At 40.2% G+C, this 27,092-nt stretch overlaps 1 protein-coding gene across 3 annotated transcripts in view; it reads right to left on the reverse strand.

Moving 5' to 3' along the window:
* The window catches only part of LOC122548976 (phospholipid-transporting ATPase ID), a 272,266-nt gene that overhangs the window by 130,848 nt on the left and 114,326 nt on the right, over positions 1 to 27,092 (reverse strand). For all 3 annotated transcript variants that reach the window (XM_043688030.2, XM_043688038.2, XM_087989438.1), the window contains 3 exons: positions 26,520 to 26,678; positions 23,679 to 23,767; positions 10,826 to 11,022 (listed from right to left, as the gene is read on the reverse strand). In XM_043688030.2, coding sequence (XP_043543965.2) covers positions 10,826 to 11,022; positions 23,679 to 23,767; positions 26,520 to 26,678 — 445 coding nt within the window. The remainder of the gene's footprint in view (positions 1 to 10,825; positions 11,023 to 23,678; positions 23,768 to 26,519; positions 26,679 to 27,092) is intronic.

Genomic DNA, 27,092 nt, shown 5'->3' on the forward strand with positions numbered 1-27,092 from the left:
TGGAGTTTTAAAGGAATACTTTGTGTCGGTGCTCAGTAGTGAGAGTGATGATGTGGAGCTCAAAATCAGGGAAACTATGATATACTTAAAGAAGAGACAGAGAAGAGGTTCTCAGTAGTCTGGCAGGCTTAAAAGTAGATAAACATCTGAAACCAGATGAAATGCATTACAGCATGTTGAGTGAGGCAAGGGAGTCAACATTAGCAATAATTTTCAATTCTTCACGGGCCGGTACAGAGGTGCCAGATGAATGGAGGACAATCAATGTAGTACCCTTACTCAAGAAGGAAACAAGAACTAAACTAGGAAACAGGCAACAGGCTAGTCGGCCTAATTCTAGTGATGGGAAGACTATTATTTGCAATTCTGAGGGATATAAATTAATTTGTACTTGGAGAGGCAGGGATTACTCAAAAACAATCAGCATGGGTTTGTTAAGGGGAGGTCATGCCTGACCAACTTGACTAAATTTATTGAAGAGATAACCAGATGTGAAGATGAGGAAAATACAGTTGACACAGTCTACTTGGACTTCAGCAAGGCTTTTGGTAAGGGTCATGTGGGATTCTAATAGAATGGTAAAAGCCTGTAGTATCCAAAGAAATTTGGCTAATTGGATACTGAATGGCTAAGTGGCAGGAAGTAGAAGGTGATGGTCAACAGGTATTTTTGTGACTGGATGCCTGGTCCAATGACATTACTCAGGAATCAGTATTTGGGCACTTATTGTTTGTGATATACATAGATGATTTAGAGACTTGAATGCAGGAGGGCTCTTCAGCAAGTTCGCATATGATACAAAAATTGGAGAGGTGGTAAATAGTAAGGACAGCCTTAGATTAAAAGTGGAGACAGGTGATTTGGTCAGATGAGCTGATAAGTGGCAAATGGAATTCAATCTGGATAAGTACGGGGTGACGCACTTGGGTGGGACAAAGAAGGCAAGGGAATACATGATGAATGGTAGAACTCTGGGAAAAACTAAGGATCAGAGGGACCTTAGTTTGCATGCACACCTGTCTCTGGAGTTAGCAGGACAGCCAGATAAAGTGGTTATGAAGGTCTATGGGATACTTGCCTTTATCAGAACATCCATATAGAGCTGGAAGTTTATGCTGGAACTGTATAAAACATTGGTTTGGCCACAGATAGAATATTATGTGCAGTTCTGGTATCCACATTAGAGAAGGAGTGTGATTGTGCTGAAGAGCAGATTTATCAGAATGTTGCCTGGTATAGAGAGTTTTAATTGTAAGAAAGCTTCAATAGACTGGGGTTGTTTTCTTTGGAGCAATGGAGACTGAGGTGGGAACATGATTGGGATGTATAAAATTATGAGGGACACAGACGAGGTAGACAGGAAGAAACTTTTCCCCTTGGCGGAGGAATCAATGAGTGGGGACATAAATTTAAGGTATGGGACAGAAGGTTTAGAGAGGATGTGATGAAAATCGTTTTCCACCAAGAGGTTGGTGGGAATCTGGAACTCACTGAAACCCTCATAACATTGAAAAAGTATTTAGATTGCACTTGCAATGACAAAGCATTTAAATGCTACTGGCCAAGTGCTGGAAAATGGGATTAGAATAGTTAGGTGGTTATTTTTGACCAGGACAGATTCTTCTCTGTGCTGCAAACCAAGTAATTTATTGGCTTTAGAGCACTTTGAAACACCTGTTGGTCCTAGAACGTGCTAAGTAAACAACAGTTTTCTTTGTGAAAATCAATTTTACTAGTCTTTGAATTTTAAGCTATGTTCCAATTCCCAACATTATGTAATGTCTGCCACCTTCTTGCCCAATCCTTTAACCAGTTTAAATCCTTTTTGCAGCTTCTTTGTGTTATTTCACTGGTTCTGTATTGCCACCTAACTAAAGCATTAATATAGATTGTAAGTCGCTGAAGCCGAAGCATCAATCTTGCAGACTCCACAAGTTCACCATCATTCCTTGATGTCTTTACTTACTTTTCTAATTTCTCTTCTCGTTTGCTAATCTCTTTCTTTTTACATTTATGCAAAAGGAGATCAGAAATGAAGAAATGAAACAATAAGAAGGCACGCTATCACCAGTATGGCAATAGTGCTGTCCTCCATGGATTCACACTAGGGCCTCAGTTTCTCCTTAAATTTGAAGAAGGTATAGGAAGGAACAGAGAGAAATAAACACATATTTGCTGGTGACACTAAATTAGGCATCATACTAAATTGTGTCGGAGGCAGAAGAGAGGTTTTTGTTTAGATTACTTACAGTGTGGAAACAGGCCCTTCGGCCCAACAAGTCCACACCGACCCGCCGAAGCGCAACCCACCCAGACCCATTCTCCTACATTTACCCTTTCACCTAACACTACGGGCAATTTAGCATGGCCAATTCACCTAACCTGCACATTTTTGGATTGTGGGAGGAAACCGGAGCACCCGGAGGAAACCCACGCAGACACGGGGAGAACGTGCAAACTCCACACAGATAGTCACCTGAGGCAGGAATTGAACCCGGGTCCCTGGTGCTGTGAGGCAGCAGAGCTAACCACTGAGCCACTGTGCACCCACAGTTGAATGGTCAACTGTTCCAATGTCCTCTGAACAAAAATCATTGTCTCTCATTCAATGTTTTCTCATGCAGCCAACTCAAAAGATCTTAATCATACACAAAGTAAACTCTGACCACTTGCTTGTAATTTTTACCAACCAGATTCATGTACTCCTTATACAGCTACTTCCTCTGCATTCACTCTTGAATTCTAAGTTTTTCCATGTCCTTCTCCACTCTCTCTGGTTCTTGGCAAAAGTTCTTTATCAGAATCTGTTTCAGACCCCAACTGTTTTTTTTTTAGATGATTGGAAGAAGTGAAAGTTAAACAGCTAGAAAAAAATTTCTTAAGAGTTGCCCAGTGGATAGTCCAAGCTCAACTGGACAGCATTTAGGCACCAAACTCTCAAAAATGTGTTTCTAACATCCAAAGAACAATGGGATGAAAAGCCAATGTGTAATGATATATGTTGTAATTTTGGATTTGATTGTTTTCAAAAAAGAGAAGCAGATGAATGTGCATGGGTGCAGTGAAATGCAACAGTTCCAAGAAGACATATAAAAGCAATTAAGTCTGGAAGCTTGATTGGGAAGGTGTAGATAATGGAATAAGGTGTACACTTTTATGTTTATGATGGGCAGAATAAAGAGAATAAAACGATTCATTTTGTTTTGCTTTTAGTTCAGAAGAAGAAGATTTAGTTCAAAGGAGAACAGTTTTTTTTTCTCAGCAGGAACTTTTTTCAGTTCAGAATTGAAAGCATTTGGGCCATCAGAACTGGAAAGATTCATGCCATTAGAATCAGAGTGGAATCATAAAATTGTCTCAATGTTTCAAAAAAAGGAAACTAGAAATTGTTAGTTATATAGAAAAGTAAAGAATTGAGAAAGAAGTATCCTTTCTCTGGATTTGAGTCTCCACAACAGTAGCGCTGGGAAATAACCCTCCGATAGTCCCCACTCCCTCAGCACTGACCCTCCGACCATTATTTTAATGTTGTTGTTAATATCTTTCCAACTAGTGAATTGGCTGGGCAGGAACCTGTAGGTAGTGCTGTTTCCCTGTATCTGTTGGTTGCCCTTATCCTCTGGATGGTAGTCGTTCTGGGTTTGGAAGGTGCTCAGGATTTTTGCAGTGAATTCCTGCAGTGCATTTCAGATAGTACACACTGCTGCTACTGAGCATTGGTGGTGAAGTGACTCAATATTTATGGATGTGGTGCCAATCAAGCTGCTTTGCCCTGGATGGTGTCAAGCTTCTTGAGTGTACTTGCAGTTCCATTACCCAAGCAAGTGGGAAGTATCCTATCACAATCTTGGTTTGTGCTTTATAGAAGATTGGCAGGCTTTGGGGAGACAGGAAATGGGTAACTTAATGTAAGGTTCCTTGCCTCTGATCTGCTTTTATAGTCACAGGGTGTTCATACGGCTCATCCAATTCAGTTCCTGGTCAGTACCTCCCAGGATTTTGATAGTGGGAGATTCAGCAATGGTAAAGCCATTGAAAGTCAGATTATCTCTTGGAGATGGTCACTGCCTGACAGTTTTGTGGAAAGATTTTTTTTTCTCAATTCTTTACTTTTCTATATAACTAATGCTTTCTAGTATCCTTTTTTGAAGCATTCAGATAATTTTATGACCTGCCCCATGACATTCCAAATCTAGACATTGTGCAGGTCTTGCTTCATTTGAACAACAACTACTTCAATCTTTACTCAGAGAGTAGTAAGGGTATGGAATGCTTTGCCTGCAATGGTGGTAGATTCGCCAACTTTAAGTACATTTAAGTCGTCATTGGACAAGCATATGGACGTACATGGAATAGTGTAGGTTAGATGGGCTTCAGATTGATATGACAGGTCGGCGCAACATCGAGGGCCGAAGGGTCTGTACTGCGCTGTTACGTTTTATGTTCAATATCTGAACAGTTGTCAAACACTGTGCAATCATTAGCAACATCCACACTTCTAATCTGATATAGTGGGAAGGTTATTGATGACTCCGCTAATGATGGTTGGGCTGAGGACATTACCCTGAAGAATTCCTGCAGAAATGTCCTGGAGTGCGTATGACTGATCTCCAGCAACCACAATTATCTTGGTCTGTCTCAGATATGATTCCAACCAGCAGATAGTCTTGCTTCAATTCCCACTGGCTTGCATTTTGTTGGCACACTCTGTCAAATGCAGTCTTGATATTAAGGCAGTCATGTTGGCATCACCTCAGGGAGTTTGCTCATGCTTGATGGAAGTTGTTATGAGGTCAGGAGATGAGTGGTTTTGGTGGAACCCAAACTGAGCATCTGTGACCAGGTTAATGCTAAGATAGTGCTGCTTAATAACACTGTTGATTACACCTTCAAAACCTTTAGTGATGATTTACAGTAATTGGCCTGGTTGCATTCATCCTTTTGGTGCACTGGACTTATCAGGGCAATTTTCCACATTACTGGTTTGATGCTAGTGTTGTAGCTGTACTGGAATAGCTTGTTTAAGGGTGCAGAATGTTCTAGAACACAAGTTTTCAGTATTATTACCAGAATGTTATTAAGGTAATATTCTTTGTCGTATTATAAACAGCCTTTTATACTATTCAGTGGCTCTAGCTGTTTTGCAATATCATGTAGAGTGAATCAAATTGATTAAAGACTGGCATCTATGACGTTGGAGACCTTTGGAGGAGGCAGAGATGGATTGTCCACATGGCACACCTGGTTGAAGATTTTTACAAATGCTTCAATCTTATCTCACACTGATGTGTTTGGCACCCCTATTATTAAGGATGGTGACATTTATACTCTCCTCCAGTCGGTTGTTTAATTGCCCATTGCTATTCATGACTAAACTTTGCAGAACTGATTGGATTAACTCAGATCTGATTTATTAGTTTTGCAATAACTTAAAGAGTGGGAGAGTCATAAAGCACATAAACAGACCCTTAATCCAACTCATCCATGTTGATCAATTTTCCCAAACTAAACTAATCCCACTTGCCTGAGTTTGGGCCATATCCCTCTAAACCTTTCCTATTCAGGTACCTATCCAAATGTCTTTTAAATGCATCTACCACTTCCTCTGACAGTTCATTGAACATACCAACTACTCTCTGTGTGAAAAAGTTGCTCTTCAGGTCCCTTTTAAATCTCCTCTTACCTTAAAAATAGGCCCCTTAGTTTTGAACTCACCCAGCCTAGGAAAAAGACGTTTGCTTATCTATACCCCTCATGATTTTACAAACCTCCTACAACCCTGTGAAATAAGTCCTAGCCTAACCAGCTTCTCCTGATAACTCAAACCCTCTAGTCGTGCTCATATCCTAGTAAACCTTTTCTGAACCCTCTTCAATTTAATAATGTCCTTACTGTAGCACTGTGACCAGAACTGTACACAGTACTCCAAAAAATTGCCTCAATAATGTCCTGCACAAGCTCAACATGACGTCTCAACTTGTATGCTCAATAATCTGAGCAATGAAGGTAAGCGTGCTAAACACCTCCTTAACCACTCTGTCTACCTGCGATGCAAGTTTCAAAGAAGTATGAACTTGAATCCCAGATCTTTCTGTTCTACAACATTACGGTGGCACAGTGGTTAGCACTACTGCCTCACAGCGCCAGAGACCCGGGTTCAATTCCCGCCTCAGGCGATTGACTGTGTGGAGTTTGCACGTTCTCCCCGTGTCTGCGTGGGTTTCCTCCGGGTGCTCTGGTTTTCTCCCACAGTCCAAAGATGTGCAGGCCGGTGAGTTGGCCATGCTAAATTGCCCGTAGTGTTAGGTAAGGGGTAAATGTAGGGGTATGGGTGGGTTGCGCTTCGACAGGTCGGTGTGGACTTGTTGGGCCGAAGGGCCTGTTTCCACACTGTAAGTAATCTAAAAAGAAACTACCTAAGGCACTAAATTACACTCCATTTGTCACTCTTTAGCCCATTGGCCCAATTGATCAAGATCCCTTTGTAATCTACTCACTATACCACCAAATTTGGTGTCATCCGCAAACTTACTAACCATGTCTCCTAAATTCTCATCCAAATTGTTTAAATAAATAACAAACAACAGTAGACGCAGCACCAAAATCCCTGTGGAACATCACTGGTCACAGACCTCCAGTCCAAAAAATAACCATCCATCACCACCCTCTGTTTCCTACCGTCAAACCAATTACGTATCCAATTGACAAGCTCTCCCTAAATCCCATGTGATCTAACTTTACTAATCAGGCTTAACTAAAATCCATGTAGACAATGTCTACTGCCCTGCCTTCCTCAATCTTCTTTGCTCCATCTATCACTTGCTGCTTTGTAGCTTCAGCAGGTTGTCATCTCATTTTTACATACGTCTGGTGCTGCTTCTGGCATGTCCTCCTGCAATTTGTATTGAATCAGTCTGATCCCTTGACTTAATAATAATGGTATATCAGGGGATATACTGGGCAATGAGGTTGCATTTGTCTGGGAATACAATTCTACTTCTGTGGATTGCCTACTTGGCCTCATGATGTTGAGTTACTATATCTATTAAAAGTTTGTTATATTTAACATGAATGTATGAATGTATGAAAAGGAAAAGAGAGGCCAAAGTATACATTGGTCTCTTCGAGAATGAGGCTGGGGAAATTAAAGTAACAGGGAACAAAGAAATGGCAAAGCAATTTTCACAATAGATGACCCTCATAATATTCCAAAATTACAAAATAACCAAGGAGTCCAAGGTGGTGGTGAAGATTAAAAATGAAGACAACAACTATCACTAGAGTAACACTTCTAAGGAAACTAAAGGGAGCTCTGGATTTGATGAGTTGCATCCTAGATTTTAAAGAAAGTAGCTATAGAGATTTCAGATGCACATGTATCCATCTTATCAAAATTCTTAGACTTTGGTATAGTCCTGGAGGATTGGAAAACTGCAATCTAACATCCTTATTCAAAAAGTAAAGGAGACACTTCAGGTAGCTAGCCATAGACCAGTTTGTGTAAAATTTGCCATTGGAGAAGCTATTAGAGTCCACTTTCAAGAATATAATAGCATAGCATTTAGAAATAAATAATAAAAACAAACACAGGCAGCACAGTTTCATGAAAGGAAAAGCATGTCTGACAAAGTTATTTAAAGAGGTAACAAGCAGAATAAAGGGGAAATCAGTAGACACAATATATTTGGATTTCAAAAAGACATTTAATAATGTACTGCCCAAAAGGCTACCTAATAAGATATGAGCTTTGGTGTTGGAGGTAGTATTTTAGCATGAGTATAGGTTTACTTAATAAAGAGAATACAGAGTTGGGCTTAAGGGGGCATTTTCAGGATGGCAACCTGAAACTTTCCTGCATTTGCCCCAGAACCCTGATTCGCCTACTGATCAAGAACCTATCTATCTCAGCCTTAAATATTCATAAATATTCTGTCCCCACAGCTCTCTGAGAGAATCTCAACCCTCAGAGAAAAAAATCCTTCTCATCTCAATCTTAAATTGGTGCCTCTTTATCCTGACACTATGCCTTCTGGTCCAAGACTCTCCCTTAAGGAGACACATCCCCTCAGCTTTTACCTTGTAACTACTGGAATGCTACTCAGATCACCATTGGAGCCACTATTACTTACAATATATATTAATGATTTGGATGAAGGAAGTGGCTATACAACAGCCAAGTTAGCGGATGACTCAAAAACAGTTGGAAAGGCAAGCAGTGTGGATGATACAAAGAGTCTACACAAGGATATAGACAGGCTGAGTGAGTGGACAGCACTTTGGCTGGATGAATATAATGTGGGAAAATGTGAGAGCATTTTGGTAGGAATAATTAAATAATAAAATATTAATTAAATGGAAACAGACTTAAGAATGCTGCAGCACAGAGGGATTTAAAGGTTCTTGTGCATGAATCACAAAAGGCTGGCATCAGCAGGAAATAGGAAAGGCAAATGGAATGTTGGCCTTTACTTCTCAGGGAAGATTTGACAGAAAAACAAGTGCTGCAGAGAATCAATAGGTGTGGCAGCAGAGTTGGTATTTCAACAGAATGACCATTCATCAGAACAAACTCAAAATGCTAATTCTGTTTTTCTCCGAAAAGATGCTGCCAAATCTGAGTTTCTCAGCACGTTCTGCTTTTGTATGTGATAAAAATAGGGAGGTCTTGCTGAAACTACACAAGGCACGAGTAAGACCACAGCTGTGTGTCGCCTTGTGGGCAAGTCTAGGATCAGGGTGCATAATATCAGAATAGGGATCACACATTTAAGATGGAGCTGAGGAGGAAGTTCTCCTTTCAGGGGGTGGTGAATCTGTGGAATTCTTTACCATAGAAGGCTGTTGAGGCTGGCATTTCGTACATTTAATATAGAGATAGACAAATTTGCAATCAATAAGTGAATCAAGGGTTATAGAGATAGGCAGGAAAGTGGAGTTGAGGATTATCAGATCAGCCGCGATCTCAGTGAATGGGAGAGCAAACGCAATGGGCTGAGTGGCCTTCTTCTGTTCCTACATCTTATGGTGTATGGACTTCATTGGAAAATACAACATTTGAGTTTTGACATGAAGTGGAGCCTCGTTAGACATCTCATCTGACTTCCCCAAACTTCTTGCCATAGCCCTATCATTCAGGGCTAAAAACCCCCTGTCCATTGAAAATTGAATTGAATTAAAAATTTAAAATTGTCCATTTTGAGCTGACTCTACATTTACAGTTAACAATAACTCTGAAGAAACTGTTGATTAGCATGCACCATAAAACTACATATTTAATGTAAACTTATTATTACTGTATATGTTCGGTGGAAATCGTGTTGAGAATGACTTTTTGATGGAAAATGAACATGCCTTTTAAGGATACACTTTTTTTTCAGGGAGGTATAATGAAATTTGTAGTACAGATACTATACTTTTAGATTTGGACTCTTTTAAATAGAGAGGCAGATGGATATGGGTTAGGGCTATGAAAGTTTTCTTGAAAAAAATCAGAAAGTGATTCTGTAGCAATGACCTAAATATACAAGCTCCAATAAGATATATGTCTGCAGTCAAGTGCCTGACAGGCTTGCACAACGTTCATGGAATAAAATGATAATGCTTTTGAGTTTATGATGTGTACAGTAATCAGAACAAATCCGGTTTTGACTTCAGTTCAGAAGAAAACAAGTCTTTAGTTCCAGAAAAAAGCAGGTTTTCTCAGAGCAAGGAAATTTTTTAGTTTTGTTCAGAGGAAACCAGTCAGTGCAGCAGTGTTTTTTCATCTTGTAAAACTTCTAAATCAGAAACAAAAACAGAAGTTGCTGGAAAAGCTCAGCAGGGTATAAATCAGGATAGTTTGAGGTAGAGATAATCAAGTTGTCAGAATTGAAAAATATCAGGCACTCAGAATTGTGGAAGATTCATACCATCAGATGTAGGCAGGATGTAAAATTGTTTCTACAGTTCAAGAAGAAACCAGAAGGACTTCAGTCAAAACAAAAGGAAATGAGTCAGGAGCATCATTCTCTGGATTTAGTCTATGTATCAGGTAGCGTTAAGAAAAAAGATGAAACATTGTTTTGATTTTTTTTTGTTAAGACCTTACTAACAGTAATACATATTACAAAGCTTGGTTGATTTTATATATGCATAGACTTGTTCTATTGTTAAAGGACATCTGGAGACTCATATGCACGTTTCAGTGACTAACTAATACATTAACTAACAAAACACCCTAGGTGATGTTCAATGCAAGATTAGGAGAATGCATTGGTTTATGTCCTTATGATGTAATTCAAGTGGCTACACAGAACATAAATGGTGCCTGACAACAAAACTTTGTTACTTACATGGGAGGTTGAATGAAAAAATAAAGTGTGAGAGAAATATAAAAAATGCAAACAGATCCACGAAAAGGTGAGAAACTAAGAAACAGATTTAAAGATATAGAGAAACGTTTCAAGTGACTTTCAGAGAAACTGAGAGCTTTAAAGAAATGGAGATAAAAGGAATGAACAAATTCTAGAAAGAGAAAGTTGAATGAATAAAAAGTTTGATGATGTAGAGCATTGAATGGACGATACAACTGTGATAGGAGTGCAGAAAACAGAAAAGTAGATGTGAAGATAATTACAAAGAGAGTCATAGGCAAACAGATAAAAAGATAACAAAAGTATGTCAGTAAGAAAGAGAAGAAAGGATTAAAAGAATTAGACATTGAGAAAGATCAAAATATAAAAACAGATACTGGTTTTATGTTATACTCCTACAACATTTTTGAATGACATATGCATTCAAAGAACTTTTAAATAAAACTGGACTGAAAGTTTAAAAATAAACCTACCTTACATAAAGGGATATTGGGACAACTGTATTCAGAATTATCACATACGACCAGAACATAAGAAATCCAGAAAATGAAGCATTTGGCGTATCAACGTCCCATGGCAAGTAGACCTGAAAGTAGTATCCTTTTTGAGATTCCCAGATACTATTTCCAATAGCCAGAACTGTACACATCACAATGAGGAAGCCAAAAATCTGAAAATCACAGGACAAATCATCAATATTATTTTGACATCAGTCGTAAGTAATACCCACCTGTAAATATGTGGATTTAAATGGTGGGGTTCTCAAATACTCGTAGAAACCTAAGACAAATTGCTGCTTACATTAATCTTCCAAAGTTAGGTTGAAGATCCAGAGAACCCTCATGGACATTACTGCCATTGGATGTTACTGCCCAGCCAAAAAAAGTGACTATTTAAAGCACATAGATACATTAAGATGTATATGAATTTTGTTTTAGAAGAGAGCTTTATAGAGTCATATAACATGGCAACAGACTCTTTGGTCCAACTCATCCCCATTGACCAGATATCCTAAACTGATCTAGTCACATTTGCCAACAATTGGTCCGTATCCCTCGGAACCCTTCCTATTCATGTACCCATTCATTTTAAATATTATAACTGTACTCACCTTGACCACATTCTCTGGTAGTTGTTCCACACACACACTACCCTCTGCATGAAAACATTGCCCCTCAGGTTCCTTTTAACTCTTTCCCCTCTCATCTTAAACCTATGCCCTCTAGTTTTGGACTCCCCTAATCTAGGAAAAAGAGCTTGGCTGTTCACCTTATCCATGCCCCTCATGATTTTATAAACCTCTATTAGGTTACCCCTCAGCCTCTGATGCTCCAGGGTTAAAAAGCCCTAGCCTATTCAGCCTCTCCCTAACACACAAGCCCTCCAATCTAACTAACATCCTTGTAAATCTTTTCTGAACCCTTTCAAGTTTAATAACAGCTTTTCCATCACAGGGAGACCAGAATTGAATGCACTATTCCACAAGTGGCCTAACCAATGCCCTGTACAACTGCAACATGACCTCCCAATTCCTTTACTCAATGCACTGGCCAATGAAGGCAAGTGTGCCAAACGCCTTGTTCACAATCCAGTCTATTTGAAACTCCACTTTCAAGGAACTATGCACCTGGACCCTAGCTCTCTTTTTTCAGCAACATGCCCCAGGTAAAGGTTCTTCTAAACTAGCCTATGATCTTCAAATTCAGAAGATACAAATTAAATTGTAACAGCATTTATTGTGAGATGCCTTTCTCTTAAGTGCATAAATATTTTTAATCAACCTGTTCAGAGATATTAGTACACAGCTCTGGAGCAGATAGGAGTTGAACCTGTGTTGCTAGGCCCAGAGTTATAGATAGTAGCAATAGACCTGCCCTAAGTGCATAATGATGGGATTATATGAGGTGCTAATGGCCCCATCTACTGGCTGGAAAATCAGGAAGAACCTTGTCTCTGGCGATTATGGAAGTTCAAACTGGATTTTACACTGAATAGGCTTCCGTTATTCTAAAACACAATGTTTCTAACACCAATCCCCACCAATGGGCTACTCACCAATCAGGGTATAGTATAGCTGGATCCAATCAGACAAACCCTAGTGAGGACGGGGGTGGGAGTGGGGGCATAATTAAGAGGACAGTGGGAGGGTGATTTCTTCTAGCTAGGAACGTTCATTTTGCTGGCGACATCCTGACAAGGTGTTTGATTCGGACAAGCAGAAAGCTTTGACTGCCACTTAAGGGCTTCAGTTAACTAAATGGGAAGTGGGACAGCCACCACTAATTGCATTGCTTGTGAAATCCCACTGATATTTAGCCGCTGCAGAATTGCTGCTGTGATCAAATATTGTCATCACACTGAGAACACTGTTAATCATATGTGTGGTACTAACACAGTATTAAATGATATAAATTCAGAATGGACTTAGTAGCTCAAAGCTGGGTGTCCATGAAGCACTGCTGGCCAGCAACAGCAGGAAGATATTCAGCAACATTCTATCGTTTATGGTTTGCAATATTGCTTAAGCTACCATTGCCATGAAGCCAGGGGACCAATTATAGTTTGATGAGAAGTGTAAGAGAGATATTACTAGGAGCAGTACGAGACATATCTAAACTGGGGAATGGGCAACCTGGTGAAGCTACAACCCTGGTATATAAAAGAGCTAAACAGTAAATGCAGCATGAAGAAATCTTACAAACGATGGCTTGGATCAAAGTTTTGCATTCCAGTTTTGAATTGTGGTGAACAATTAAACAGTTAAGTAGAAAAGGAGGCTCCACAAACACACCAACCTCAGCAGTATGTATCGTGTGCAAATACACAATAGAAACCTGCCAATGCATTCTCACCTCCTGATCTCTACCAAGTAGAACAATGAGGACAGGAGATGTAATTTTTTAATATTATTTATTCAAGAGATATGGGCTTCGATAACTTGACCAATATTCATTGTCCTTGAAAAAGTGATGGTGAGCTGCCTTTTTGCACATCTGCTGTTCTTGGAGTGCAGGTACATCCACAGGGCTGTTAGGGAAGCTTTCTAGAATTTTGACCTAATGACAGTGATATAGTTCCAAGTAAAGATTGTGAGTGGCTTGGAAGGAAACTTGTAGGTGGTAATGTTTCCATACCTCTAGTGTTTTGTTCTTCTGGGTTATAGTGGTAGTGGATTGGGGAGGTGCTATTGATGAAGCCTTAGTGAGAAGCTACAATGCACCCTACATATGACACGCACTGCTACTATTGTGCATTGGTAGTGCAGGGAGTTAATTGAAGGCAGTTGATGAATGATTTGAAACCGGGTCCCCAGAACATTAGCCACGGTCTCTGGATAAATAATCTAGCAACAACATCAGTGGGCCATCACCCTCATTAAGGAAATCCAGGATCTTGATAAGCAGGGATTCAACAATGGTAATACCTTGAATATCAAAGCACAATTTTTAGATTTTTTTTGTTGGAGATAGTTATTGCCTATTTTGTGTTGTGAATATCACTTGCCACTTATTAGCCCAAGCTTTAATGTTGTCTTGGTCTTGCTGAATATGGTTAAGGACCGTTTTAGATTCTGAGGAGTTGCAAGTGGTACTGAACCTTGTGCAGTCACCATCTAACATACCTAACTCTCACTGTATAGTAGAAAGATAGCCATTGATGAGATAGCTGAGGATGGCTGGGTTGAGGACATTGCGTTGAAGAACTCCTATAGAAGTATCCTGGGATTGAAATGATTGACTTCCATCAAGCATAAACATCCTATTTTTTTGTGAGGTATGACTCCAACTAATGGAAAGATTTCTCCTCATTGATTCCAATTTGCGAAGGATCCTTGCTGCCATCCTCTGGAAATTGCAGATTGATGTGAAGGTCAGTCACTCTCACCTCACTTCAAGAGTTCAATTCTTTTTTTCATGCTTGGACAAGGCTGTAATGAGCCAAATGGCCCAAACTAAGCATAAGTAAGCGAGCTGGAGCTGAGCAGTTTCAGCTTGATAACACCATCTTATATCTACAAGGAGTGTGTGGTGGCCACTCCTATAAATGTTATTATGACCTGTTGCAGCTTTTCTTTATTTATTTATTCTGATGTGGGGTGTTAGTGCTGTCACCACTACTTGATTCCATCACTTTGCAGATGGCTGAGATTAGCCTGAAAAGGTGGTGATTGGCTAGGTTGGATTTATCCTGCCTTTTATGGTCAGGATATACCCAGGCAATTTTCCACATTGCTTGGTCAATGCTAGTTTTGTGTCTTTACTGGAACAGCTTGGCTAGGGGCAGGGCTAGTTCTTCAACAGAGGTTTTCGGTACGATTGTGAGAATATGGAAGTTGTTGGGACCCATAGCCTTTCCAGTATCCAGGACTTCAAGTATTTTCAGATATCACGTTGACTGAATCGAATTGACTAGAGACTGGCCTCACAAATGCTGGAAACCTTGAAGGAAGCTGACGTGGATCATCCCTGGGCACTTCTGACAAAATATGAATGCAAATGCTCCAACTTTGCCTTTTGCCCTCATGTGATGGGCTCTTTCTCCAGTGCAGATAGGGATATTTGAGGAACAATCTCCTCTTGACAGTTGTTTAAATGCCTACCATCATTTACAACTGGGTGTGGCAGGACTACTAAACTTAGGTATGGTGTGTTGATTATAGGATTGCTTATCATGTGCCACTTCAGTTGTTTGCATACAAGTAGTTTTATGTTGTTGCTTCACCAGGTTGACACCTCATTTTAAGGTATGCCTTGTGTTGTTCCTGCATTCTTCACTGAACCAGAGTTGATCTCCTGGTTGATGATAATAGTAGAGTGGGGGACATGCGGAGCAATGAGATTGCAGACTATGATTGAATATTATTTTGTTGCTACTAATGACCCAGTGGGCTTCATGGATACTCAGTTTTTGAGTTGCTCAATCTTTTCAGAATCTATCTAATTTAGCACAGTGATTGGGCCACACACCACGATAAAGAGTATCCTCAATGTGAGGGCGCAACTTTGTATGTGCAGGACTGTGGGTTGTTCAGGTGGACAGGTACAGTTTTTTTCTTTATTCTGCCGTGGGATATTGACATTGTTGGCAATACCAGCATTTATTGCTACTCTCTACTAATCTTTGAACTGGATGACACTAAGCCATTTCAGGGGACAGTTAAGAGTTACCCACAATGTTGCCGTCAGTAATGACGTGTAAACCAAAGAAATTAAGGACAGCATACTTCCTTCCCAAAAGGATATTGGAGAACCAGATGGGTTTTACATCAACATTTCCACTTATTGAATTAAAACTTCACCAACTGCCAAGGCAGGATTCAAACTCATGTTGCCAGAACATTAGCTGAGGCTCACGATTACTAGTGCAGTGACACTTCGCTCTCTATAACAAGAACACTGGTGAAGGTGAATTTGAGAAGAATGTGGCATCACAGTGGCTCAGCAGTTAGCACTGCTGCCTCAAAGAGCCAAGGACCCAGGTTTGATTCCACTCTCAGGCAACTGTCTGTGTGGAGTTTGCACATTCTCCCATCTCTGCGTGGGTTTCTGCAGGTGCAAAGGTGGACCATACTAAATTACCCATAGTGCTCAGGGATGTGTAAATTAGGTGTGTTAGCCATGGGAAATGCAGGATTACAGAATAAGGTACAGGATGTGTCTGGGTATGATGCTCTCTGAGGGTCACTGTGGACCTGATGGTCCAAATGGCCTGTTTCCAAATTGTAGGAATTCTATATATGTATATAAAATTTTCCCTCGTTGGTTCTCACATCATCTGCCTCTAACCCAAGCTGGCTGTTATTACCTTATAGATCAACCAGATCGGTCCACAGTGCCGCTACCCAGCCATTTGTGATCCTGGACATTGAACACCCCACCCAGTGTAATTTCACTGCCCTCCATCCTCCGTGTTTCTTCAAATGGGTGTACAACATAGAACAGCAGTGATTCATTTGCGAAGAGGGAGACAGTAGATGGTGCTCAGCAGGAGGCTTTCTTGCTCAATTTAATCCGATGTAATGAGATTCTGTGTGGCTCAGAGTCAATGTTGAAGATTTCCAGGGCAGCTTACTCCCAGCTGTATACTACCACTGGGGAGATGGTGGCATACTGATAGTAGTGATAATGTCACTGAGATAATAATGCAGAAGCTCAGGTGATAACCGGGGATGCATTCAAATCTCACCATGATACCTTGTGGCATTTCTATTTAATCAATAAATCTGGAATATAAAGATATCCTCAGTAACATTAACCATGACAACTATCACTGGTTGTTGCAAAAACCCATCACATTCACTAATATACTTTCAAGACTGAATGCCAACTCTAAGACACTTCATCCCAACTTCCCAACCACTAAACATGTCATTCCATCTACAACTGTCACTTACCTCATCTCCTATGAAGCTTCCCTCCACTGCTTCATAATTTTCAAACCACAAACAGTCTGTTTCTACCCCTTTCCAAAATTTGCTAACAGGATATCTTTGACGGACCCATCATTTCTGCCTGTTTCTGACCCAATGGATTTATTTCTTTCTATCGTGAATCTATTTATTTCCCCTTGAGCGACTTCCTCCAACCTACATTCATGATTTTCCTGACATCCTTAGTCATTTCAACTTAAATATGGCCATCAAATCTCTCTACATTTCCCACCAGTTCTGTTTGAGGACTCTTAGCTTTTCCCTTGAATGGATCTTTGAACAGTTACTACCCAACTCCACCATTTTCTGCCGAGCTGAGCTTGTTCTTGTATGGAACAATTTCTCGGTTAACTTTTCATCCAAATGAAGGATGTGGTTATGGCTATCCACTTGTTAAGCCAAGTTTCTGAGGGATTGTAAAATATTCCTTGTTTCGATGCTACCTGGTGCACCAACCAAAATTCTTAAATTGATGACTATATCAAAATATTTGATTGCAATTTCAATCCTTCTCTCATCTTCATCTTGTTCATCTGACTCCACCTTTCCTCCTTTGACCTCTCTGTCTCAATTTCCAGCAATATGCTGTTTACTAACATTAATTACCACTCAGTGACTCCTACAGCTGCCTCAACTACACTGCACCAGACATGTTGCTTCTTATAAGGACTCCATTTCATTCTCAGTTTCTCCCTCAGCATCATATCTATTATGGTGATGCCACCCCCCAAATTGGCACTCATGACATGTCTTCTTTTTACTTCAGCCGAAGAATATCTCCTATCCCTCATATATTTGACAAGAACCACAACCATGCCTGACCCATTCCCCAACACATCTGCCCTCATGCCTGGCCCTCCCTCAAAGAATCATGACAGGATTCTCTTGTACTAACTTTCCACACCACCTGCCTCTGTATTCAAAGGATCTTCCACTCTTATTTCTGACACTTCCAAACACATCTTTCCACCATTAAAGGGAAATTTATTTTTATATATAAGGTGCTATTGAGAGCTTCTTCTTTTTGGACTTAATGTCACTGACGGCATTCAAGACACAGTGTGATGACTGGTAGACATAGAGAAGTGATTACATAGCAGGGTCAGTCAAATAGATAGGTGATTGTCAAGAAAGGTAAGAAGATAGTTCAGAAATCTCCTGTGGATATTTCTCTCTCAAACAGTTATTCCTTTTTGGCTACTGTTAAAGAAGATAGTCTCTCCGATGAAAATAGAAGTGGCAGTCAGATCTTGAGCACAAAGAATGAATCTTATGTTAAGCAGGGTTTGTCAAGATTTAAGAGAATAATTGTTACAGGGGACTCTTCTATCTCGATAACCTTGCTTTACTGGTGCCAGGTTAAGGATGTCTCAAAATGTTTGAAGCATATTGTCAAAGGGAAGAGTGAGAAGCTGGAAATTGATGAACGTATTGGTAGGAACGACATAGTTAGGAAAAGGTTTAAGGTTTTGCAGAGTGAACATGAGAGGTCAGGTAGAAGTTTAAAAAAACAGAACTTCAAAAGTAGTAATCTCTGGTTTACTCCCAGTGACAAGTCCTAATGAGAGAAGGAATAAAAGGACAGGGCAGATAAGTCAATGGCTGAAGAGATGGTGCAACAGCCAGGGATTCACACTCTTCAATCATTGGGATCTCTTCTGGATGGAAAAGACTCATTCTCATGAACTGAAAAGGGGCCAATATTCTAGCATGGAGATTTGTTAGTCCTATTTCAGGAGTCTGTAAATTATTAGAGAGGAAGGTGGGGAAATTCCTAAGTAGCGGTGAACATAGAAAGACAGATGAGGATGGTTCTGAATCAGAAAAGAACAAGTTAATTAGAAAAGGAAGACAACAGTAAGTCAGAGAATCAGGTAACTCTAAAGAATTAAACTGCATTCATTTTAATGAAAGGGGTCTTACAAGTAAGGCTGATGAACTCAGGGCATGTACCAGAACATAAGACTGAGACGTCATAGCTATTACAGAAACTTGGCTGAGGGAAGGACAGGACTGGCAGTTCACCTTTCTGGGTTTTAGATGCTATAGGAAGGGTGGAAAGGTAGGCAAGAGAGAGTGGGGTGTGGCATTATTGATTAAGAAAAACATTACCACTGTAATTAGAGAGGATATCTCTGAGGGATCATCCAGTGAAAATAGATAGGTTGAAACTAGAAATAAGAAAGAGATGATCACCGTGACAGAATTGTACGATAGGCACCCCCCCAGCAGACAGAGAGAAATTGAGAAGCAAATATTTAGAGAGATCTCAGATATATGTAAGAATAAGGGTTGTAATAGTAGGGGATTTTAACTTTCCAAATATCGACTGGGACTGCCATAGTGTTAAAGGTTTGCATGGTGAAGAATTTGTTAAATGTGTTAAGAAAATTGCATTTATCAATATGTAAATGTTCCTACTAGAGAAGAAGCAAAGCCTCTTGGGCAAGCGACTGAAATGTTAGTAGGGACTACTGATCATAACTCTATTAGTTTTGAAATAGTTATGGAAAAGGATAAATCTTCCATAAAAGTAAAAATTCTTAAATGGAGTAAGGTGAATTGCAATGGTCTGAGACTAGAACTTTTAAAAGTTGATTGGAGTAGACTGTTCGCAGGTAAAGGCATGACTGATAAAGTGTGATAATGAGAGTTCAAAGAGGTATTATGTTCCAGTTAGAGTGAAGGGTAAGACTGGTAAGATTAGGGAACAATGGATGAATAATGATATTGAGGTTCTAGTCATGAAGAAGAAAGAATCAGGTATTGGATATGGACATCTGAAATCAAATTAATCTCTTGAAGAGGTTCGGGCATTCCTAAGAAGGAAATCAAGAAGGCAAAAGAGGATATGAGATAGCCTTGGCAGATAAGTTTAAGAATAATCCAAAGAAATTCTATGAGTACATTAAGAGCAAAAAAGAACTGGAGAGAGTAGGGTTCCTTAAAGATCCACAACTTCATCTTTGTCTTGAAGCTCAGGAGATGGGAGAGGTATGAAATGAATATTCTGCATCAGATTTTAAAGTGGAGAAAGAAATGGAGGCTAGAGAACTCAGGAAATAAATACTGATGTTTTGAAAACAGTTTACATTACCACAGGGGAAGTGCTAGAGGTCTTGGAAAACGTAAAGGTAGATAAATCTCCAGGACCCGATCAAGTGCATCCGAAGACGCTGTGGGAATTTAGGGAGGAAATTGCGGGGCCCCTAACAGAAATACCTATATCAGCTATAGCCATAGGTGAGGTGCCTGAGGACTGAAGGGTAGCTAATGTTGTGCCCTTATTTAAGAAAGACTATTAAGGAGAAGTCTGGGAACTATAGACCTGTGAGTCTATAGTTGTTGGAGGTGATTCTGAAAGATAGGATTTACATGCATTTGGAGAGGTAAGGAATGATTAGGAATAGTCAGCATGGTTTTGTGTGAGTGAAATCAAGTCTCACAAACTTGATTGAGCTTTTTCAGGAAGTAACTAAAAAGATTGATGAGGGCAGAATGGTAGATGTTGTTTACTTGGACTTTAGGAAAGCCTTTGATGAGATGCTGCATGGTAGTCTGATTAGGAAACTGAGATCTCACGAGATTCAGGATGAGCTTGCCAATAGGATTAAAAAAAAAGACTTCACAGTAGGAGACAGAGGGTGGTGGATGGCTGTTTTTTGGACTGGAGGCCTGTGACCAGCGGTGTTCCATGGGGATCAGTACTGGGTCCACTTTTGTCATCTTTATAAGGTGAAAATATAAGAGGTATGCTTAGTAAGTTTGCGGATGATACCAAAAAATGGTGGTATAGTGGACAGTAAAGAAGCTTTCTTTACTCAGAGAGTAGTAGGAGCGTGGAACGCACTGTCTGCCACAGTACTAGACTCGCCAACTTTAAGGGCATTTAAGTGGTCAGTGTAACTGTACCTGCATCCACCACTTCATCTGGCAGTCCAACCACACACTAACCACTCTCTTTAAACAAAAACCTTCCTCTCACGTCCTTTTTAAGTTTTTCTCTGATCACCTTAAAAATATGCCCCCTAGTTTTGAACTCCCCAATCATATGGATGAAAATGGAACAGTGTAGGATACATAGGCTCCAGATTGGTTCCACAGGTCGGTGCAAAGTCGAGGATTGAAGGGCCTGTACTGCACTGTGATGTTCTATGTAAGGTTTACTACGATTACAAAGATATCTTGATCAATTGGGTCAATGGGCTGAGGAGTGGCAGATGCAGTTTAATTTGGATAAATGCAATGTATTTGCTTTTAGTAAAACAAACAAGGGGGGAACATAGAACAATACAGCGCAGAACAGTCCCTTCGGCCCTTGATGTTGCTCCAACCTGTGCACTATTCTCAGCTCGTCCCCCTACACTATCCCAAAATCATCCATGTGCTTATCTAAGGATTGTTTAAATCTCCTAATGTGGCTGAGTTGACTACATTAGCAGGTAGGGCATTCCACGCCCTCACCACTCTCTGTGTAAAGAACCTGGCTCTGACATCTGTCTTAAATCTATCACCCCTCAATTTGTAGTTATGCCCTCTCATACAAGCTGACGTCACCATCCTAGGAAAAAGGGACTTGTACAATTAATGGTAGGACCATGGGTCGAACAGAGAGACTTAAGGGTTCAGGAACATAATTCTTTGAAATTTGCATCATATCTAGTACGTTTGCCTTCATTGTTCAGACCTTTGACTATAGGAGTTGGGACATCACATTGATGGTGCACAGGACATTACTCTTCTGGAGTTGTATTTGCAGTTCTGGTTGCTCTGCATAATAAGGATTTTATTAAATTGGAGAAGGTTAAATATCATTAAATTAGAAAGGGTTCAGAAAAGGTTTATTAGGATGTTGCCGTGAATGGAAGGTTTGAGTTATAAAGATGGGCTGGATAAGCTAGGACTTTTTCCACTGAAGCATAGGAGGTTGAGGGCTTAACTTATTGATTGATTGATTGTACTGAGCTTCAGTGAAAAGTGTTATTTCGCATGCTATACAGAGAGATTATACATACAAAAGTGCATTGAGGTAGCAGAACATGTTATAGATGGTTTTAGAGGTTTATAAAATCATGAGGGGCATAGATAAGGTGAATAGCAAAGGTCTTTTCCCTAAGATGGAGGAGTTCAAAACTAGGGTGCATACTTTTAAGGTGATCAGACAAAAACTTAAAAAGGACAAGAGAGGCAGTTTTTTTTACAGAGAGTGGTTAGTGGGTGGTTGAATTGCCAGAGGAAGTGGTGGATGCAGGTACAGTTACAACATTTAAAAGCCATTTGGATGAGTATATGAATAGGAAAGATTTGGAGAGACATGGGCCAAATGCAGGCAGGTGGGACAACTGCAATTTGGGATCATGGTCGGCATGGACTAGTTGGACTAAAGGGTCTGTCTCCATGCTGTATGACTTTATGACTCTAAATATTTCTCTCCCTCCCTTCCCATGTTAGCATTCGAAGGAACATTTCCTCCATGATATCCTGGACCACTTTTAAAACATTTCCAATACTTAAACCCCCTTCTTTGGCATTTTCCAATGGAACCACAGGTTATATTACATTTGGCCTTTTACTTCCTCCTCACTGCCCAAGGTCCAAACACTTCTTTTAGTTGAAGCAGTAATTTAATTGTACTTCACTGCTCTCAATGCAATAATTTGCAGTAAATCATCTTTTTGATGGCAAGCATAACCTTGGTTGCTTGTCATTTCAATTAATCATCTTGCTCTCATGCTCATACTTCTGTCCTCGGACTGTTCCAGTATTCTAGTTAAACCCAAAACAATTCATTTTTCATTCAGGCACTTATTAGACTCTGTACTGAGTTCAACTACTTCAGGTTATAAACTCCATTATTCATTTTGATATTCATTCTTTCGCCAAAAGTAAGCATCTTGTTCTCATGTTTTTGCTTTCAAAGCTGACCTTTATTCTGCATATCTGAAGACTGCAGGAGGCACACCTAAAAATGAGGTGTCATAAAGTTATAAAGCACACAAAGAGATACAGCATTTAGTGGGGCTACAAAACAGGACTCCCTGCATGCCAAACAGATTGGCAGCAAGTAACAGACAGAGCTAAGTAACTCCTCAAACAACAGATGACAGATAAGCTTTGCAATCTGGCCACAACCAGTCATGAATGGTACTGGACATCTAAAGAACCCACTGGAGGAGGAAGTTCCACAAATGTTGCCTTTCTCAATGATAAATGAGACCAGCACTCAGGGCAAGAGATAACTGGTGCATTCGCAATCATCTTCAGCCAAAAGTGCCAAGTGAATTATCTATCTCACTTCCTACTGCGGTCTCCATATCACATGCATCAGTCTTCAGCCAATTTGATTCATGCCATGTAATATCAAAAAATGACTGAAGGCATGGGATACTGCGAAGGCTGTGGCAACATTCCTTAAATAGCAGTAAAGACGTGCTCCAGAACATGTTGCACCCCTAGCCAAGTTGTTCCAGCACAGCTGCAAAAGTAGTATTTACCTGGCAATGTGGAAAATTGTTCAGTTATTTCTGGATACAAGAACCTGGAGAAATCCAGCCCAGCCAATTACTGCCTCATAATTCTAATCTCAACCATTAGTGAAAGTGAGAGGTAATGTCAGCAACATTGCTATCAAGCAGTATCTACTTAGCAATAACCTGGCCACTGATGTCCAAGACCACTCAGCTCCTAACCTTTTATTGCCTTGGATCAAACAGGAAAAAAAGAGTTGAGTTCCAGAGAGGTAAGTTATTGTTCTTGGCATCAAGGCTGCATTTGACCATTTAGTTGGTTCCATTCAAAAGATTTGCCACAAACTTCGCAATATACCCCACCACAGATTGTTTATATGATATTGATTGAGCCTGAAGAAAGTAAAAGGGCTTATAACATGTACTTACCCACAAAACAAGAATATTCATCAGTCGATCTATATTAGTTCGCTTAAAAGCTGACAATCCACTATTCTGCATTAGTTTTGAGTCTTGTCCTTGAAATAAGAGTTGATAAATTATATGTAAGAAATACTGTGTTCAGAATGGTTAATTGACTTCACAGTTAAAAGTAAAAATTAGAATTCTTAGTTTTATAAGATGCAGAGATTATGAAAAAGGGCAGACATCAAGGAAGATATGATTAACCTTTACAAATCAGTTGTTAGGCTTCAGCTAAGACCATGAGGCGGTAAGAAACAGGGCAAAGAGTAGGCCATTCAGCCCTTCAAGCCTGCTCCATAATTAAATAGGATCATGGCTGATCTGATATTCCTCTTGATAACTTTCTTGCATTTTCCCATACTCCTTGATTCCCCTACTGATCAAGAATCCACGTATCTCAGCCTTAAATATAGATTTCAGAATGCTCAGTAGCAAGGAGTTCCAAATTTCGTAACCATCAGAGAGAAGAAATTCTTCCCATGCCTAACTCTATATGCCTGCCTTGGGTCTATATTCCCTGATACTCTTGCTTAAGACAAAATTGTCTCAGATTTAAATTTAACAACTGATTTAGCATCGACTACCAATTGAGGAAGCAAGTTCCAAATCTCCCCAACCTTTGCATGGAGAAGCGTTTTCTAACACCTTTCCTAAATGGCTGAGCACTAATTCTTATGCCCCCAGTTCTACAATCTTCAGTCAGTAGAATGAGTTTATCTCCTCTGTCTTTTCCCTATTAATATTCTGAAGATCTTGATTAGATCATTCCCTAATCTTGCAAATTCTGGAGAATAAAGGCCTAATTTGTCTAATCTCTCCTCATAACTGAACCCCTTATTCCAAGTATCATCTTTAAGAACAATGATAGAAGTTTCTGTTAAAGCTCAGCAGGTCTGGCAGCATCTGTGAAGAGAAATCAAAGTTAATATTTCAGGTCCAGTGACCCTTCCTCAGAACTGATGGTAGCTAAGAAAATGTCGGTTTATATGCAGAAGATAGGGTCAGGGAGGGGGTAAGGAGGAAACAATCGAAGAGATAGAGCTCAAAGAATGAGAAGAACAGTTGAACAGACAAAGGAGTCCAGAACGATTTGGCTGGGAGGGTGAATAGCTATTAGTGGTGACTGTTAGTGGCTAACAATAGGTAGTGTGTCATGGCAGACTCTGTGATAACAAGACCTGATGTGAGTGGTAGGGGGTTAGGACATGGGGGAGTACAGGTCCTAAAATTATTGAACTTGATATTGAGTCGAGGGCTGCGGATCCCCAAGTGGAAAATGAGATATTGTTCTTCCAGCTTGTACTGAGCTTTGCTAGAGCACTACAGCAAGCAGGAGATAGAAATGTTGGCCAGGGAACAGGGTGGTGTGTTAAAGTGGCAGGCAACTGGAAGCTCATGGTCAGAGAGAGGAGCAGAACTGTTTCAAGATGAGCCTCAATTTCTCTGCACCCCGCTTCCCGCCTCCACCACCTAATCCAACATATCACCCTCCAAACTGATTATACTCCATGTGCTTAGATCAAACCCTGACTCTTTTGTCAATAACGGTTGTAGTCTGGCATATTGACCACTACATTGCAGAGGCTGAGCGCCAGCTGTCAGATGCTTCCTCTTATTTTCCCCTGGACCATGACCCCACCATGGCACATCAGGCCATTGTATCAATGACTGTCACTGCCCAATTTCAACTAGTGATCACTAACCCCTCCCCGTAACTGTCTCTAAGCTGACGGTCACCCAGCCCCGCTCGTCTCTTTCTACCTCCTTCCGAAAATCCACAAACATGACTGCCTGGCAGACCTACTGTTTCAGCTGCTCCCCAGAGAACTCATCTCTTCCAAATGTGACTTCGTTTTTTGTCTCTGGTCCAGTCCCTGCCCATGATTTATGCCAGTTTCAGAATTTCCAATTTGCAAGTTTCCAGCCACTTCCTCTTTATCATGGATGTGCAATCCCTTTGTATGTCCATTCCCTACCTGGATGGTCTCGGGGCTCTTGGCTTCTTCCTGGAGCAAAGGCCTGAACCGTCCACACCCACCACCACCCTCCTCTGCAGAACATCTATATTCTGCCTGTAAAGAAGACCCTGAGTCCATATTCATTGACATACGTCTGTCCACCATCTTTGTCACCTCTTCACCTCCTCACCTCCAGTGAGTAGAGTCCCCAACTGCTTGGTCTATGATCATAACATAATTCCATCCTAGTCAAGGTTCTCCGAACTGCCTTCAATGAAGCAATATATTCCTTAAATATGTGGACCAGAACTGTTCAGTACTCCAGGTATGATCACACCAGTACCTTGTACAGTTGCATGAAGACTTCCCTGTTCTTGTACTCTAACCGCCTTAAAATAAGGGTCTATATTCCATTAGTCTTCCTGATTATCTGCTGCACCTGCTGTTAGCTGTCTGTGTTTCATGCACAGGCTGCCCCAAGTCCCTTTGTGTTGCAGCTTTCGGCTACTTTTCTCCATTTGGAATTTTCCATTCTCTAGCTGCAAGTTTTGTGTACAATTTTGGACACCCACATAAGAAAGGATGTGAACAGGATACAGGGCATTGACTAGAATGGTACCAGGCATGTGGATGACAGTATTCAGTTAGAGAGACAAGTGAAGCAGAGATTATTTCCTGCAGAGCAGAGCACGCTATAGGGAGATTCGATTAAGTGAAAAACTACATAAGCTTTTGATAGAAGTAAATTGGGATAATTTAGGTTTGCTCATACAAGGTTAGAGACTTTTTTCAAAACAGCATTGTTATTGGGACACTGACTAAAAATGCCCTCTTGCTTTTCACCTACCTGCAAAGATGACAAGTCCATAACACCATTCTGTATTCCTCAAAGTGCAGCCACGTAATAGTATTTTTTCATTATCTAAAGGATACTTGTTTTCTTTGTAGGTAAGTGTTCCTTTAAATTTGTCCAGCCTGTTATTGGGTGCTTCACATCTAACCTCACCTAGGATAGAAAAGGAGGCATATATAAGTAAATGTTTTCTCGATAATTTCATCATCATGTCAAAACATAATTTTGGGCAAGAAGTGCTCAGAACTAGGCAGAACAAAACATAATTTGGGGATCCTGTGAAGAATGGGACATAACTCACTCTAAAAGGAGAATCTCTTTCCATTTGTCTTCAACATAAGTGGTTGCACCATTACTTTGACTAAAACGTTAAAAATACTTGGCTTAAGGGGTATCAAGATAACTTTTCAGATTGGCAAATGTAATTCAGAATTTTTATTAACATGAATGAACAGAAACAAACACTCTTGCTTCCTGGTCTTACTTATTGGACAAAAATAAATTTTAAAAAAGATAATGAAATTTAAGGCATGAGAAGTGAAAACAGCAATGAAATGCCAGAAACAA

Source organism: Chiloscyllium plagiosum, unplaced genomic scaffold (assembly GCF_037043375.1).
Source record: "Chiloscyllium plagiosum isolate Xiang-an unplaced genomic scaffold, Cpla_swu_hap1 HiC_scaffold_1, whole genome shotgun sequence".
NCBI lineage: Eukaryota > Metazoa > Chordata > Chondrichthyes > Orectolobiformes > Hemiscylliidae > Chiloscyllium > Chiloscyllium plagiosum.